Source organism: Oryctolagus cuniculus, chromosome 19 (assembly GCF_964237555.1).
Source record: "Oryctolagus cuniculus chromosome 19, mOryCun1.1, whole genome shotgun sequence".
Lineage (NCBI taxonomy): Eukaryota > Metazoa > Chordata > Mammalia > Lagomorpha > Leporidae > Oryctolagus > Oryctolagus cuniculus.
In genome coordinates, this window is record NC_091450.1 from 7,310,040 (window position 1) to 7,322,293 (window position 12,254).

Genomic DNA, 12,254 nt, shown 5'->3' on the forward strand with positions numbered 1-12,254 from the left:
TCCGCACGCTCGCCCCGCCCCCTGGCCGGCCCCGCCCCTTCTTTTCGCATTGCGGGGCGGCCGGAGGCTGGCACTGTGCCCCCTGCACCCCACGTGGCGTCCGGCCGGGGCCGGGGCCGGGGCCGGCAGCGCGGGGGCGAGGGGGGTGCGGGAGGAAAATCCGGAGGAACACCCCCCGAGGCTGAGTTGCGGCTGCCACTGGGAGGGGTCAAGGCAGCTAAACTGAGAGGGTTGTGGGGAGGAGTGACGTCAGGGTGAGTGGGAGCCAAGGAAGGAGCGAGCAGGAGCGAGGGAGCCCGGGAGAGGCAGGACTGGCAGGTGGGCTCGAGGGAGAAGCGAGAGCAAGGAGGAGACGAGAGGGAGGAAGGAGACGCTGCCACGGAGGAAGACGGGCTGCGGGGTCCCGGGGTGCGGGGCCGGGGTCGGGTAGGAAAAGGGGGAGAGCGAGGGAGCACGCACAGAGACGGGGGTGGAGGGCTGAGAGCGAGCGAGGAGGCTGCCGGGAGGAGAAAGGAGTGGGGGAGGGGCGGAGGGCGAGGAGACAGCTGAATGGAGAGGGAGGAAGGGGTGGAAGGAGAGAGGGGTGAGAGATAGGAGCGGAGGGGGAGGCAGGGGCTCCAGGTGCGGGAAGGAGGGGAGAGAGACAGTCGGCCCAGGGAGCAACCATGGAGGGGACAGGTGGCGAGCTGGGGGCACAGGGGAGCTGGGGTCTAGAAGATGCCCCAGGGCTCCTGGCCAGGGCCTCCCTGCCCGTCATGCTCCCATGGCCATTGCCCCTGGCTTCCTCGGCCTTCACCGTGCTCCTCGGAGCACTCACTTCTCTTTTCCTCTGGTACTGCTACCGCCTGGGTTCCCAAGACATGCAGGCCCTGGGAGCCGGGAGCCGGGCTGGGGGTGTCAGGGGTCGGCCTGGGGGGTGCCCTGAGGCCGGCAGGCCAGGCCCCAGGAGCTCTGGGGAGACCGGGGAAGGAACCAGGACAGAGGGTCTCGTGAGCCGTCGGCTTCGGGCCTATGCCCGGCGCTACTCTTGGGCTGGCATGGGTAGGGTGAGGAGGGCTGCCCAGGGTGGCCCAGGCCCCGGGGGCGGGCCAGGGGTCCTGGGCATTCAGCGCCCAGGCCTGCTTTTCCTACCAGACCTGCCTTCAGCACCCTTCGTGCCGCGGGACGCTCAGCGGCACGACGTGGAGCTCCTGGAGAGCAGCTTCCCTGCCATTTTGCGTGACTTTGGGGCCGTGAGCTGGGACTTCTCAGGGACTGCCCCTCCGCCTCGGGGCTGGGCCCCACCCCTGGCCCCTGGGTGCTACCAGCTCCTGCTATACCAAGCAGGCCGGTGCCAACCCAGCAACTGCCGCCGGTGCCCGGGAGCCTATCGGGCACTGAGGGGCCTGCGGAGCTTCATGAGTGCCAACACCTTCGGCAACGCTGGCTTTTCTGTCCTCCTGCCTGGGGCCCGACTCGAGGGCCGCTGCGGGCCCACCAATGCTCGGGTCCGATGCCATCTGGGTAAGTAGAAGCGGCCTACAGACGACCTCCTGGGCTCCGCGACCCCTTGCACGCCTCTTCTGCCGAGCGCGGCACTCACGCCTGGCCTCTGAGGGCAGTTCCCCGTTGCCCCGGGCAGGGTGCCCTGAGCCTCAGTTATCTGCAGACCGTCTTTGGCTGTCCTTTTCCACCTGTACCGTTGCCCCCCATGGACTCGCCTCGGGCCTTGTTTTACTTATTTAGAATGAATCTTTCTAGAGGATTCCTTGCCCTAAATCGAAATGATTCGTTAAAACAAAAAAAAATTTTTTTAAGATTTTATTTATTTGAGAGGTAGAGTTACAGACAGTGAGAGGGAGAGACAGAGAGAAAAGGTCTTCCTTCCGCTGGTTCACTCCCCAAATGGCCGAAACGGCCAGAGCTGCGCCGATCCAAAGCCAGGAGCCAGGAGCTTCTTCCTGGTCCCCCATGCAGGTGCAGGGGCCCAAGCACTTGGGCCATCTTCTACTGCTTTCCCAGGCTACAGCAGAGAGCTGGATTGGAAGAGGAGCAGCCGGGACTAGAACTGGTGCCCTTATGGGATACCGGTGCTGCAGGTGGATGATTAACCTACTGCACTACAGCACTGTCCCCAAAAACAAATTTTTAAAAAAGCTTTGAGCATTCAGGTTAAATACCCTAGTCTCGTCTTAGCCTGAAGTCCACATTTTTTTGTTCAAAAGGGAGCCATGTTATTGGAGTGTTAGCGTTCCAGTAGCACCCCAAGAGGCATTTTTGTGGTTTTTTTTTTTTTTTATGCTTTAAAGATGAAAAGCAAATGAAAATGGGAAGAATTTTTCCGATTGTTCTTCCATGCCATGACCTTGCTTCAGGCAACGTCATCTGTGTTGCCAGTCCCTGGGGACACCCTGGCCCCTCCCACCATGCCCAGTCGTGAAGGCCGCCTGGCTGCTCCTGGCAGATGCCACACACATACTGGACTTTCCGCCTGCGATGCCTTCCCTCTCTCTCCGCCTCCTGGAAAACTCCTACCCTGTCTTCAGGACTCCAGGTTTCCAGTGCCACGCCTTCTCCGGGATGCCTTCCTAGTCCCATCATTTGATTTCGCTGCTCAGTTTTCTTCCCACACTCAACCGTGTGATCTGGGGGGCCAGGCTCGACTTGTTGGTCTTAGGCCTCATGGAGAGAATGCCTAGCACATAGTAACTGTCAGAAGGCCCAGGAGACGCCACCTCCTCCAGGAAGGCGTCTGTTTCCTCTACAATGGAGGGCACTTCAGAAGCAGTATTCCCCAGATCTTCCCCATCCCCCAGTACTCCTTTCATCCAGTGTCTATTGGAATTGTCTATTGGAAGGGCCCCACACAACCTGGTGCCGACGACCCTTGGGTCTGCAGATCGACTGGGGTGGGCTTCTTGGACGCAGCAGGCGTGTTGGACGCTGGGCTCTCTTCCCACAGGCCTGAAGATCCCCCCTGGTTGTGAGCTGGTGGTCGGGGGCGAGCCCCAGTGCTGGGCCGAGGGGCATTGCCTACTGGTGGACGACTCCTTCCTGCACACAGTGGCCCATAACGGTAAGGGGGCTCCCATTCTAGTGGGGGCTGGGGGAGGGAGAAGAGGGACTGCAGAGTGAAGGTGAGTGGGCTGAGGGCAGAGGCATCAGGCCCAACCAACCTCCTGTCCCAAACAGCACCATTTCCCGGCCGTGTGACCTTGGCCATCACCTGTGGGGCAGCTGCCTTGCCAAGTGGCTGCCTAGGTGAACGTGGGCACACAGTCAGGTGGTTAGCACAGGGCTCGCCCTGGCCCGCTGGGCTCCTGCCCTGTCCCTCACATTGAAGGAGATGCATGGCTAGGACCCTGGACGAATCACTTAACCTGCTGTGCCTCAGTGACTTTGGATAAATGGCGATGAATGGGCAGTGCTGCACTTGGTTCTGCTCAGTCAACGCATGCAAAGGGTTAGAGAGAGGCCTCACACTTCCTGCCCACGCGCCCCCTCCCGTGTGTGGTGAGTGCTGCTCTCCGTCCGTCCCCCCATGCCCTAGGCTCCCCCGAAGATGGGCCTCGAGTGGTCTTCATCGTGGACCTCTGGCACCCCAATGTGGCTGGGGCCGAGCGCCAGGCCCTGGACTATGTGTTCGCACCAGACCCCTGAGTGCTGTCTTCCCCTGCGGACATCTGAGCTGGAGACGCCGCACTGAGGGCCAGCCAGAGCGATGGCCAGCGTGGGACCGGGGGGCTGGGGGAGGGCGGAGGCTGAGGGAGGTGGCGTGGGCACCGAAATAGACCTTCTGGATCCTCTCCGGTGTGCCGACTACTTCCTTCCCGGCTACAGGGCTCAGGGCAGGGGCCCGTCCTCCCCTGCAGAACCAGTCAGGTGTCTCCTTAACACAGGCCGCCTCCCTGTGCCTCTGCTGGGAGCCAGCACCACACCGCTACTCAACTGTATTCCAATAATTTAATAGAAAATTTAAATAATAAATAATACGAAACAGATCGAGAAGATGGCTGAGCTGGCCCAGGCCCAAGCCAGCCTAGTCCACAGTTACGGGGCAGGGGGGACGGCAGGGGAAGGAGGGGGTGGGGGCTCCCGGGGTGGTGGCCGTCGCCAAGGTCTGTCTTGACACTTGAGCGTGGGCTACATGCTAAAAAAACACAAAGGGGATTCGGAATCGTTCAAAACCAGCCGCCAGGCAAAGACGGCAGGGCGAGGCCGGGAACGGTGGGATGGGTGACAGCCCTCAGTGCGGGAGGGCTCTGCTGAGGGGACGGGGCGCCCCGTGGTGTCAGCAGTGCATGGGAACGGGTGGAGAAGGGCCACGGTGACCTGAACATGCGGTGAAGGGGAGACCCACGACTTGGCCAGCAGAGTCGGGGCAAAGGTCTGGGAAGGGGAGGGAAAAAGGGAGGGGCTGGGGTGGGGAGGCAGGAAGGCGGGGCAGGGTCAAAGGTCAGTCCTTGAACACAATCTGCTGGCCGTGAGGACGCTCGTCGTGGGTGATGTGGCGCCGCACGTGGATCCTGCGGACGCGGTGCTCCCGGTTCTCTTCGTCCTCCCCTCGGCCTGCCCGACCTCCTCCAGCCGCACCTCCTGTGGCTTCCAGGAGGGCAGGGTCTGGGCCTCGGGGAGTCTCGTAGATCAGAATGTTCAGGGTCTCTTCAAAGATCCGGGCCTCTGGGAATTCCACCTGTGCAAGGTCACAACCCGCCATGGTCCAGCAGCACAGAGCCAGCCCCCAGCCCTGGCGGCTCCTGCACTGGCCTGGATGTCTCTGCACCTTCTTCATTTTTTTAAGATTTACTTATTTATTTGTAAGGCCGAGTTACAGAGAGAGAAGGAGAGAGAGAGAGAGAGCAAGCGAGCAAGCTTCCACTCGCCAGTTCTCTCCCCAGCCAGCTGCAATGGCTGGGCTGGGCCAGCTGGAAGCCAGGAGCTTCGACTCGGCCTCCCACGTGGGTGCAGGGGCCCAAGGACTTGGGTCGTCGTCCACTGCATCTCTCAGGCTGGTAGCAGGGAGCTGGATGGGAAGTGGAGCAGCCGGGGCTCCAGCTGGCGCTCACATAGGATGCCTGTGTCGCAGGTGGCGGCTTTCCCCACTACGTCCCAGCGCTGGCCCCTGTGACGTCTTTACTCAGCAAAGTCCTGCTTCAAGGCCCAGCTCTGCAGCCAGGCAGAGTGACTGTTTCCGCTCCTCCGCGGCCTTGTCTCCTCATGTGGCAAATACTCACCCAAGGACCGCGCTGTCCCGGGGCCCCCTCTGCACCCTGGGGACAAAGCCCCTGCCCACAGGGAGTTTACGTTCTAGTGGGGAGACTCACACATATGAGGGTCTTCAAAAAGTCCGTGGAAAATACATGTAATGAAAGACACCACATGCACTTCAAAATGCTTTGGCACCAAAATAAACTTATCTCGTAATCCCACTTCTCCACAAACTTTCTGAGGTAGCCTCGTACACTTACGAAAACGTAAACTGAGTCGGATGATGACAGACGCTGGGAGAGGAGGCAGGTGAGGCTGGCCACAGCCAGGAGGCTCACCATGTCAGGCAGTTCAGGAAGGCCTCCCTGAGGTGCCGTCCACCTGGGTGGACAGCCAGAGGAGGTGGTCTGTCTGGGGAGGGGCAAATGTGAAAGCTCTGGGTCAGGAGCGAGGGTCAGCCAGGCCAGTGCCACTGGGATGGAGGCAGAGCAGAAAGGATGAAGCCAAGAGGATGCCTGGCCTTGGAAGGCGGGAACCACCACAGCTCTTAATCAAGATGCACTCTCATGACTGGTTAATCTTCCAGCCCCGCCCAGCCTCTGTTGTAGTGGGCATGTCCTAATCAAGATGCACTCTTACGATTGGTTTATCTTCTGGCCTGGCCCAGCCTGTTATAGTGGGCATTTGGGGAATAAACTAGTGGATGGCAGCTCTCTGCCTCTCCAATTTATATATTTATATATAATTCTTGGCCGGCACTGCGGCTCACTAGGCTAATCCTCTGCCTTGCAGCGCTGGCACACCGGGTTCTAGTCCCAGTTGGGGCGCCGGATTCTGTCCCGGTTGCCCCTCTTCCAGACCAGCTCTCTGCTGTGGCCAGGGAGTGCAGTGGAGGATGGCCCAAGTACTTGGGCCCTGCACCCCATGGGAGACCAGGATAAGTACCTGGCTCCTGCCATCAGATCAGCGCGGTGCGCCGGCTGCAGCGTGCTGGCCACGGCAGCCATTGGAGGGTGAACCAACGGCAAAAGGAAGACCTTTCTGTCTCTCTCTCTCACTGTCCACTCTGCCTGTCAAAAAAATAAAATAAAATAAAATATATATTTACGTATAATTCTTTTTTTTTTTTTAAAGAAAGTTCATGAGGGAAAGTGTCACAAAGAAAGTGCTGGTCATCTTGGGCCTAAAAATGAAATACGTGTCCTTTAGGCACAGGGATGAGGAAGAAGAGGCCAGCAGTGTGGCACGACAGGTTAAGCAGCCGCCTGCGATGCCTATGTCCCATATCAGAGTGCCGGTTCGAGTCCCAGCTGCTCTGCTTCCAGTCCGGCTCTCTGCGAGTATACCCAGGAAGCAGTGGAAGGTGGTCCAAGTGCTTGGATCCACATGGGACACCCAGATGGAATCCCTGGCTCCTGGCTTCAGGAGCTTCACTTCCTGGGAAGTGAACCATCAGATGGAAGATCCACCCCTCTGTCTGCCTTATCAATGAATGAATGAATGAATGACCTTTCCAAAATGTGGCAAGAGTGTGCGCAGAGGCAGGTGTGAAACAGCACAGGCTACTGGGAGACTCGCAGTGACTGGGGGGAGGGGGCTGAGGGCATCCATCACCCACCACATCCACCTCGGGCGGCCCCTGCCCTCAGCACGCCGGTCCCCTTGGAGTGGAGCCTGGCTGCGGTGCTTCGCACGGAGCAGGTGCTGGGAAGCCTCTGCTGTCGTGTGAGACTCAGGGCCTGCAAGCCCAGCGAGATCTAAGTGGCCATCTGGTCCGAAGTTCGTAAGAGCCTCGCTGTGGGGGTGCAGCGGCAAAGCCCCAGCTTGCAGTGCTGGCGCTCCCGGCTGCTCCACTCCCCATCCAGCTCCCTGTAATGCATCCAGGAAAGCAAGGGAGGAGGGTCCAAGAGCTTGGGCCCCTGCACCCGCATGGGAGACGTGGAAGAGGCTCCTGGCTCCGGCCTGGCCCAGCCCATGTCATTGCGGCCATTTGGGGAGTGAACCAGCGGATGGAGGCGCTTTCTCTCTCTCTCTCTAACTCTAACTCTAACTCTGCCTTTCAAATAAATAAAGTAAATCTTAAAAAAAAAAAAAAAAAAAAACGCCCTCTAGGTGGTGACAGACATTTCCGGGTATCTATGGACCTTCCATATGGGAAAAGGCACACCCCACCCCCAAACCTGAGCATTCTCTCTGGGGACTACAGATAGCCTTACAACTCTTCCCATGGGCTGAGGCTGAGTCCTGTTCTAATCAGCACCTTCATTTCACAGGCAGTGAAACAGAGAGGGGTGGGCGTTGTGGCACAGGGGGCCACGCTGCTGTGGGAGCCTGCATCCATATCAGAGTGCTGGTTCCCCCACCGCCCCGCACTTCCCATCCGGCTTCCTGCAAACACGCCTGGGAGGCGGCAGGTGATGGCCCGAGTGCTGGGGCCACTGCCACCACGTGGGAGACTGCATGGACTTGCTGGCTCCTGGTTTCGGCCTGGCCTAGCGCTACCTGTTGGTTATCTGGGGAGTCCACCAGTGGACGGAAGATCTCTGTCTGTCCCTCTGTCATTCTGCCTTTCAAATCAGCCCATCGTTAAAAAGAGAGAGAGAGAGAGAGAGAGAGAGAGAGAAACACACACACACAGAGGTGACTTGCCCTGGGTTACACCCCGAACCACGGAACCCTGGCTCCCGGCTCCCGGCCGCCCCACCGCCCGCCAGGCCCTGAGCCCTGCTGACCTTGGTCTGCTTCTTCTCCGTGGCGTAGACGATGGAGGTGCAGCACACCTCGGCGATCTTGCGGCCCTGCCCGTAGAAGGACCAGCAGCAGATCTCGTCCCCCAGGACGTCCTTGAGGAAGAGCAGCCGCCCGTGGAAGCGCAGGGCCAGCTTGTCAAACAGCTCGATGTTCTTCAGGAGGTTGTCGTCCGAAGTGCTGAGGAGGGGCCGGGCCTCAGCCACTAGCTCCCTCCGCCCTCCCCTCCCCCTCCCCCGGGTTCCCAGCACTCTGGTCCTGCGGGGGGGGGGGTCTGGCACCCCCAGGGAGCTGCCTACCCTCTGGGGCCCAAAGGAAGGCGCATTTGCCGAGAGCGAGAGCGCAAGCCAGTGCCCTGAGAGGCCCTGCAACCAGGCTGCTGCCAGCCCGGCTCCATCCAGTGACACCAGGCCATTCACCTCAGCTCTCGGTGCCTCAGTCCCCCCGCCCCTCCCCCGTCTGTGAAACGGAAGTCGCGAGCACACTGTACGTCACCAAGGACTGTGTAAGTGGACATGCAGGGTGCACCCAGAGCAATGCCAGAGAGAAAAATCCGCCCTTGGCACGGCCCAGCCGTTGCCACTGCCACTGCCACCCAATCCCCTGGGCCCCAGCTCTCTGGTCCCCGGCCTGAAGCTCAGAAGTGAACATGAGCTGTCCAAAGCACTCTGGGGTGAGTGCCAGGGCAGGCGCTGCTGGAGTCCCTCTGCAGGGCCCTAAGGCTGTGTGGCTGGGGACCGGGACAGGGCCCCCCCCGCCCCCCCACCGGCTCTGCCCCAGCCCCCCACGCCCCGCCCCCGCGTCACCTGGTGTAGGAGTACTTGTTGTTACTGCGGTTGTGCAGGAGTTTCACCACGGGCTGTGGGGGGAGAGGACAGAGGGAGGGGGGTCAGGCTGTAGGGAGAGGCCCCGCCTCCAGGGCTAGGCTGTGGGAGCTCACCTTGGAGGTGCTGGCCAGGAGCTGCTGCTCCTCCCGGGGAGATGTCACAGTGGGGATGACGCACAGCGGGGACAGGTTCTCCCTTTTTTGCTGGGGAAGAAGAGGAAGGTGGTTAACGGCATAACCAAAGGTCTTTCATGCCCCCACTTAGAAGCCCTTGGGGGAAAACGCAGGCTGCTTAGTGGCCCACGGGCAGTGCTGATGTCTCTGGCCTCACCTCTACCACTGTGCCCTGACCCTGCTGGCTCAGGCCCTGTGGACTGCCGTGCGCCAGCCTGTGGCCACCATCACTGTTCCTCCTGCCTGCGCTGCGCTCAGCTGTCTGCAGAGCTGGCTCCGTGGCCCGCTCAGATCTCAGCACCGACAGTGCCTCTGGAAGGGCTGGCCCACCTCCCCACCGGCGCAGCCTCCTCCCTGCAAATTAACGGCTCACCTTCTTCACAGCACTTAGTCCTGGGCATGCTTTTTTTTTTCTTTTTTGTACATTTGTTTATGGTCTGTCTGTTCCTCCACCTCACACAGGCAGCAGGCGCCCAGCACACACGCGGAGCTCAACACGTATCTGTTGCCTGAAAACCCTGGCTGGGTGGGAAGAGGTGGAGAGAAGACCAGAACCAGAAACACGGGCTTCTTTTTCCTCTGCCTTCCAAAATCTTCATGGTCAAACCCCTCTCACCTCGCCCAACCCTGAAAAACTAAAATGTGCAAATCTAGAATTCTAGAAACTCTTACGACTTCTTCTAAAATTACTATGGAAGGACAAATATCTGCAATTATTTAGGTCAGTTTTTACACAGCAGCAAAGAGGAGGGACTGAGGCTCCTGGATGGTGAGATACACTACACAGCCACAGTGATGCGAACGGGGTAGTGCTGGTGCAGAAACGAATGAGAAACCCAGTGGACATAATAAAGAAGCATGAAACAGGCCGGCGCACGTACGAGGGCTGCTGTTTGAACAGACACCTGAGGGCTGGCGTTTGGCGCAGCAGGCTACGCCGCCACCTGCAACGCTGGCATCCCACACGGAGGGCTTGCCTGAGTCCCCCTGCTCTGCTTCCCATGCAGCTCCTGCTCACACACCTGGGAAAGCAGCAGAAGGTGGCTCACGTACTTGAGTTCCTGCCACCCAGGCGGCAGACCCAGATGGAGCTCCAGGCTCCTCCTTCAGCCTGGCCCAGCCCTGGCTATTGCAGCCATTTGGGGAATGAACCAGCGTGATGACTCTCTGTTTGCCCTGCTGTGTTGCTCTGCCTTTCAAACAACTAAACATTCAAAAATAAACAAATTCATTAAAGACGACACCACACATAAGTGCGGGTAAGTGTGGGGTGTGTATTAGTTACCTACTGCTGTTTGACAAATTCTCCCAAACTTCGAAGCTTCAGTTTATAAAGAGCATCTATTATTTCCACACTGGAGAGCCAGGAGTGGTTTAGCCACGTGGTTCTGGCCTGGTGTCCTTAAGGAAGCTGTCATCAAGACGTTAGCTGGGGCTGCAGGCATCAGAGGCACCGCTGCCTTTGCAGGATCCGCTTCTGAGAAAGCACATTCGGACAGCTGGCAAGTCCGCGCTGGCCGGGGCCAGGAAGTGCCCAATTGCTGCCACTGGACTTTCTCACTGACATGCCCGAGTGTCCAGACAGCTTTCTTCACGGCATCTAAGGAAGCAAAGTGGAGGCCTTGTCTTTTTTTTTAATTAATTTATTTTTATTTATTTGAAAGAGTTACAGAGAGAGGTAGAGACAGAGAGAGGTCTTCCAGCACTGGTTCACTCCTCAGATGGCCGCAATGGCTGGAGCTGCGCCGATCTAAAGCCAGGAGCTTCTTCCGGGTCTTCCATGTGGGTGCGGGGGCCCAACCACTTGGGCCATAGCAGAGAGCTGGATCGGAAGAGGAGCAGCGTGGACTAGACCCAGTGCTCATATGGGATGCTGGCGCCTCAGGCCAGAGCTTTAACCCGCTGCGCCAAAGCACTGGCCCCGAGGCCTTGTCTTTCATGACTTACCTTTGTCAGCCCTTCCAGTATGGAAAAAGACAGAAGGGAGTGAAGGGGACCAGAACCAGTGGGGTCCCTGGGGACTGCTTTGGGGCCTAGCTCTGCAGTCTACACTCTAGCCCTCACTGATTCCCACCTCTATCACCTGCACAATACACACTCCCTCTTTTTAAGCTCATATTATCTGTATGCGTCACTGCTCAAAGCAGAGTCTTATAATTCAAATGAGGTCCCAGTGGGGATAGTTCCTTAATTACAGCTCCTGAAGTACACTTCCTCTCTAACTCAAGGCCAGTGAGCCACACGCAGGATCTAACAGAAGAGGCCTGGAATAACCACTAGGAAGGCTCTCCTTCAATCGGGGAGAGGCAGCAGGAGGCAGAGAGAAGTTCCTGGCCCAGAGACACATTAGGAACTCGCCGCAGCCTCCTCCTGCCCAAGACCAGCGCTCCACGGCTCCTGACGGCATCGCGTGATCCTGGCCTTCCACGGACGTGAGTGGCTGTCGCTTCCTCGGCCTGCTTCCTGCCTGCCTGAGTTTGGGGATCCAAAGGCATCTTTCTTTTGCTCTGTCCCCTTCAGCCCAAGCTGACTGGATTTCTGCCAATACAGTTCTCTAAAACTTTACTGGGTGTCCTGGAAGTCTCGGGTTCACTTTGTTAGGAAAGAGCCACCCCCACGCACCTCAGCAAAGCCTGCCCTTCTCTCCTTGGGGCGTCGCGAGCCCGTGCAGGCGACATCGTCTGAGAAGCCTGATTATCGGATCAGTGGTCTTGGGGGCAGCTCCTGGACTGCTCTGAGCTCTGCACCAAGGACTTTATGAATCACACCCGCAGCTTCATCGTCAGACCTCGCTTTCCTGAGAGTATCCTGTATTTAATCTCTGCCTGCCAGTCATTTGTTCATCTCCGTATCATGCAGTACCTGGAAAGGCTGGGGATTTGAGGACCCATCAACTTCTGTCGTCTTCTTTCCCCCAACTGTTCCTTTAGCGTACTAGCTCCTCTCTCCTTGTACCGTCAACGAGAAAGCCGGTGGTCCCTGGAACTTTCGATCTGGAAGTCTCCTCGGCTAGGCCAGACCAGCCAGTCCTCTGGGGAGCCAGGAGGCAGCGTTGCTAAACTTCCTGTTAGTCAGCAAGGATCCCCTTTCTCTCTGTGTCATGTTCTTCACGGGGGTGCAAGCCCTCGCTGCAGTCACCAGACTTCTCGTCCCGGAGTCTCTGACACTCTGCAGGCTTTTACTACCCCTCTCCTCAAAGCGCTCCCAGCTCTGCCCCTTCCTAGTTCCACACGACGTCCAGGGCAGGTGTTTGCCTAGTAGTTTCGCCTCTGGCTGAGACAGCCACACCCCACGTCTAAATTCAAGTCCTGCTTCCACT

The 12,254-nt window shown here is 58.7% G+C and overlaps 2 protein-coding genes across 4 annotated transcripts in view; one reads left to right on the top strand and one right to left on the bottom strand.

Annotated features, from left to right (window-relative positions):
- The first annotated feature begins 265 nt into the window (after positions 1 to 265).
- On the top strand, positions 266 to 3,785 carry ASPHD1 (aspartate beta-hydroxylase domain containing 1). Of its 3 annotated transcripts, none has more exons than XM_051847576.2 (4): positions 266 to 318; positions 1,135 to 1,503; positions 2,942 to 3,055; positions 3,530 to 3,785. In XM_051847576.2, exons 2-4 carry the CDS (start codon positions 1,398 to 1,400, stop codon positions 3,637 to 3,639), a joined length of 330 nt encoding a protein of 109 aa, XP_051703536.1. In that variant the 5' UTR covers positions 266 to 318; positions 1,135 to 1,397; the 3' UTR covers positions 3,640 to 3,785. The 3 variants fall into 3 exon arrangements, with proteins under 3 accessions (XP_051703536.1, XP_051703535.1, XP_017198037.2); XM_051847575.2 differs by having other exon boundaries at positions 297 to 426; XM_017342548.3 differs by having other exon boundaries at positions 311 to 1,503.
- A 138-nt stretch (positions 3,786 to 3,923) lies between these two features.
- KCTD13 (potassium channel tetramerization domain containing 13) overlaps positions 3,924 to 12,254 on the bottom strand; it is a 15,520-nt gene continuing 7,189 nt past the window's right edge. Inside the window, exons 3-6 of the mRNA XM_002711870.5 lie at positions 8,876 to 8,965; positions 8,742 to 8,794; positions 7,920 to 8,115; positions 3,924 to 4,672 (exon numbers count right to left, since the gene is read on the bottom strand). Coding sequence (XP_002711916.1) covers positions 4,436 to 4,672; positions 7,920 to 8,115; positions 8,742 to 8,794; positions 8,876 to 8,965 — 576 coding nt within the window. The 3' untranslated portion in view covers positions 3,924 to 4,435. The remainder of the gene's footprint in view (positions 4,673 to 7,919; positions 8,116 to 8,741; positions 8,795 to 8,875; positions 8,966 to 12,254) is intronic.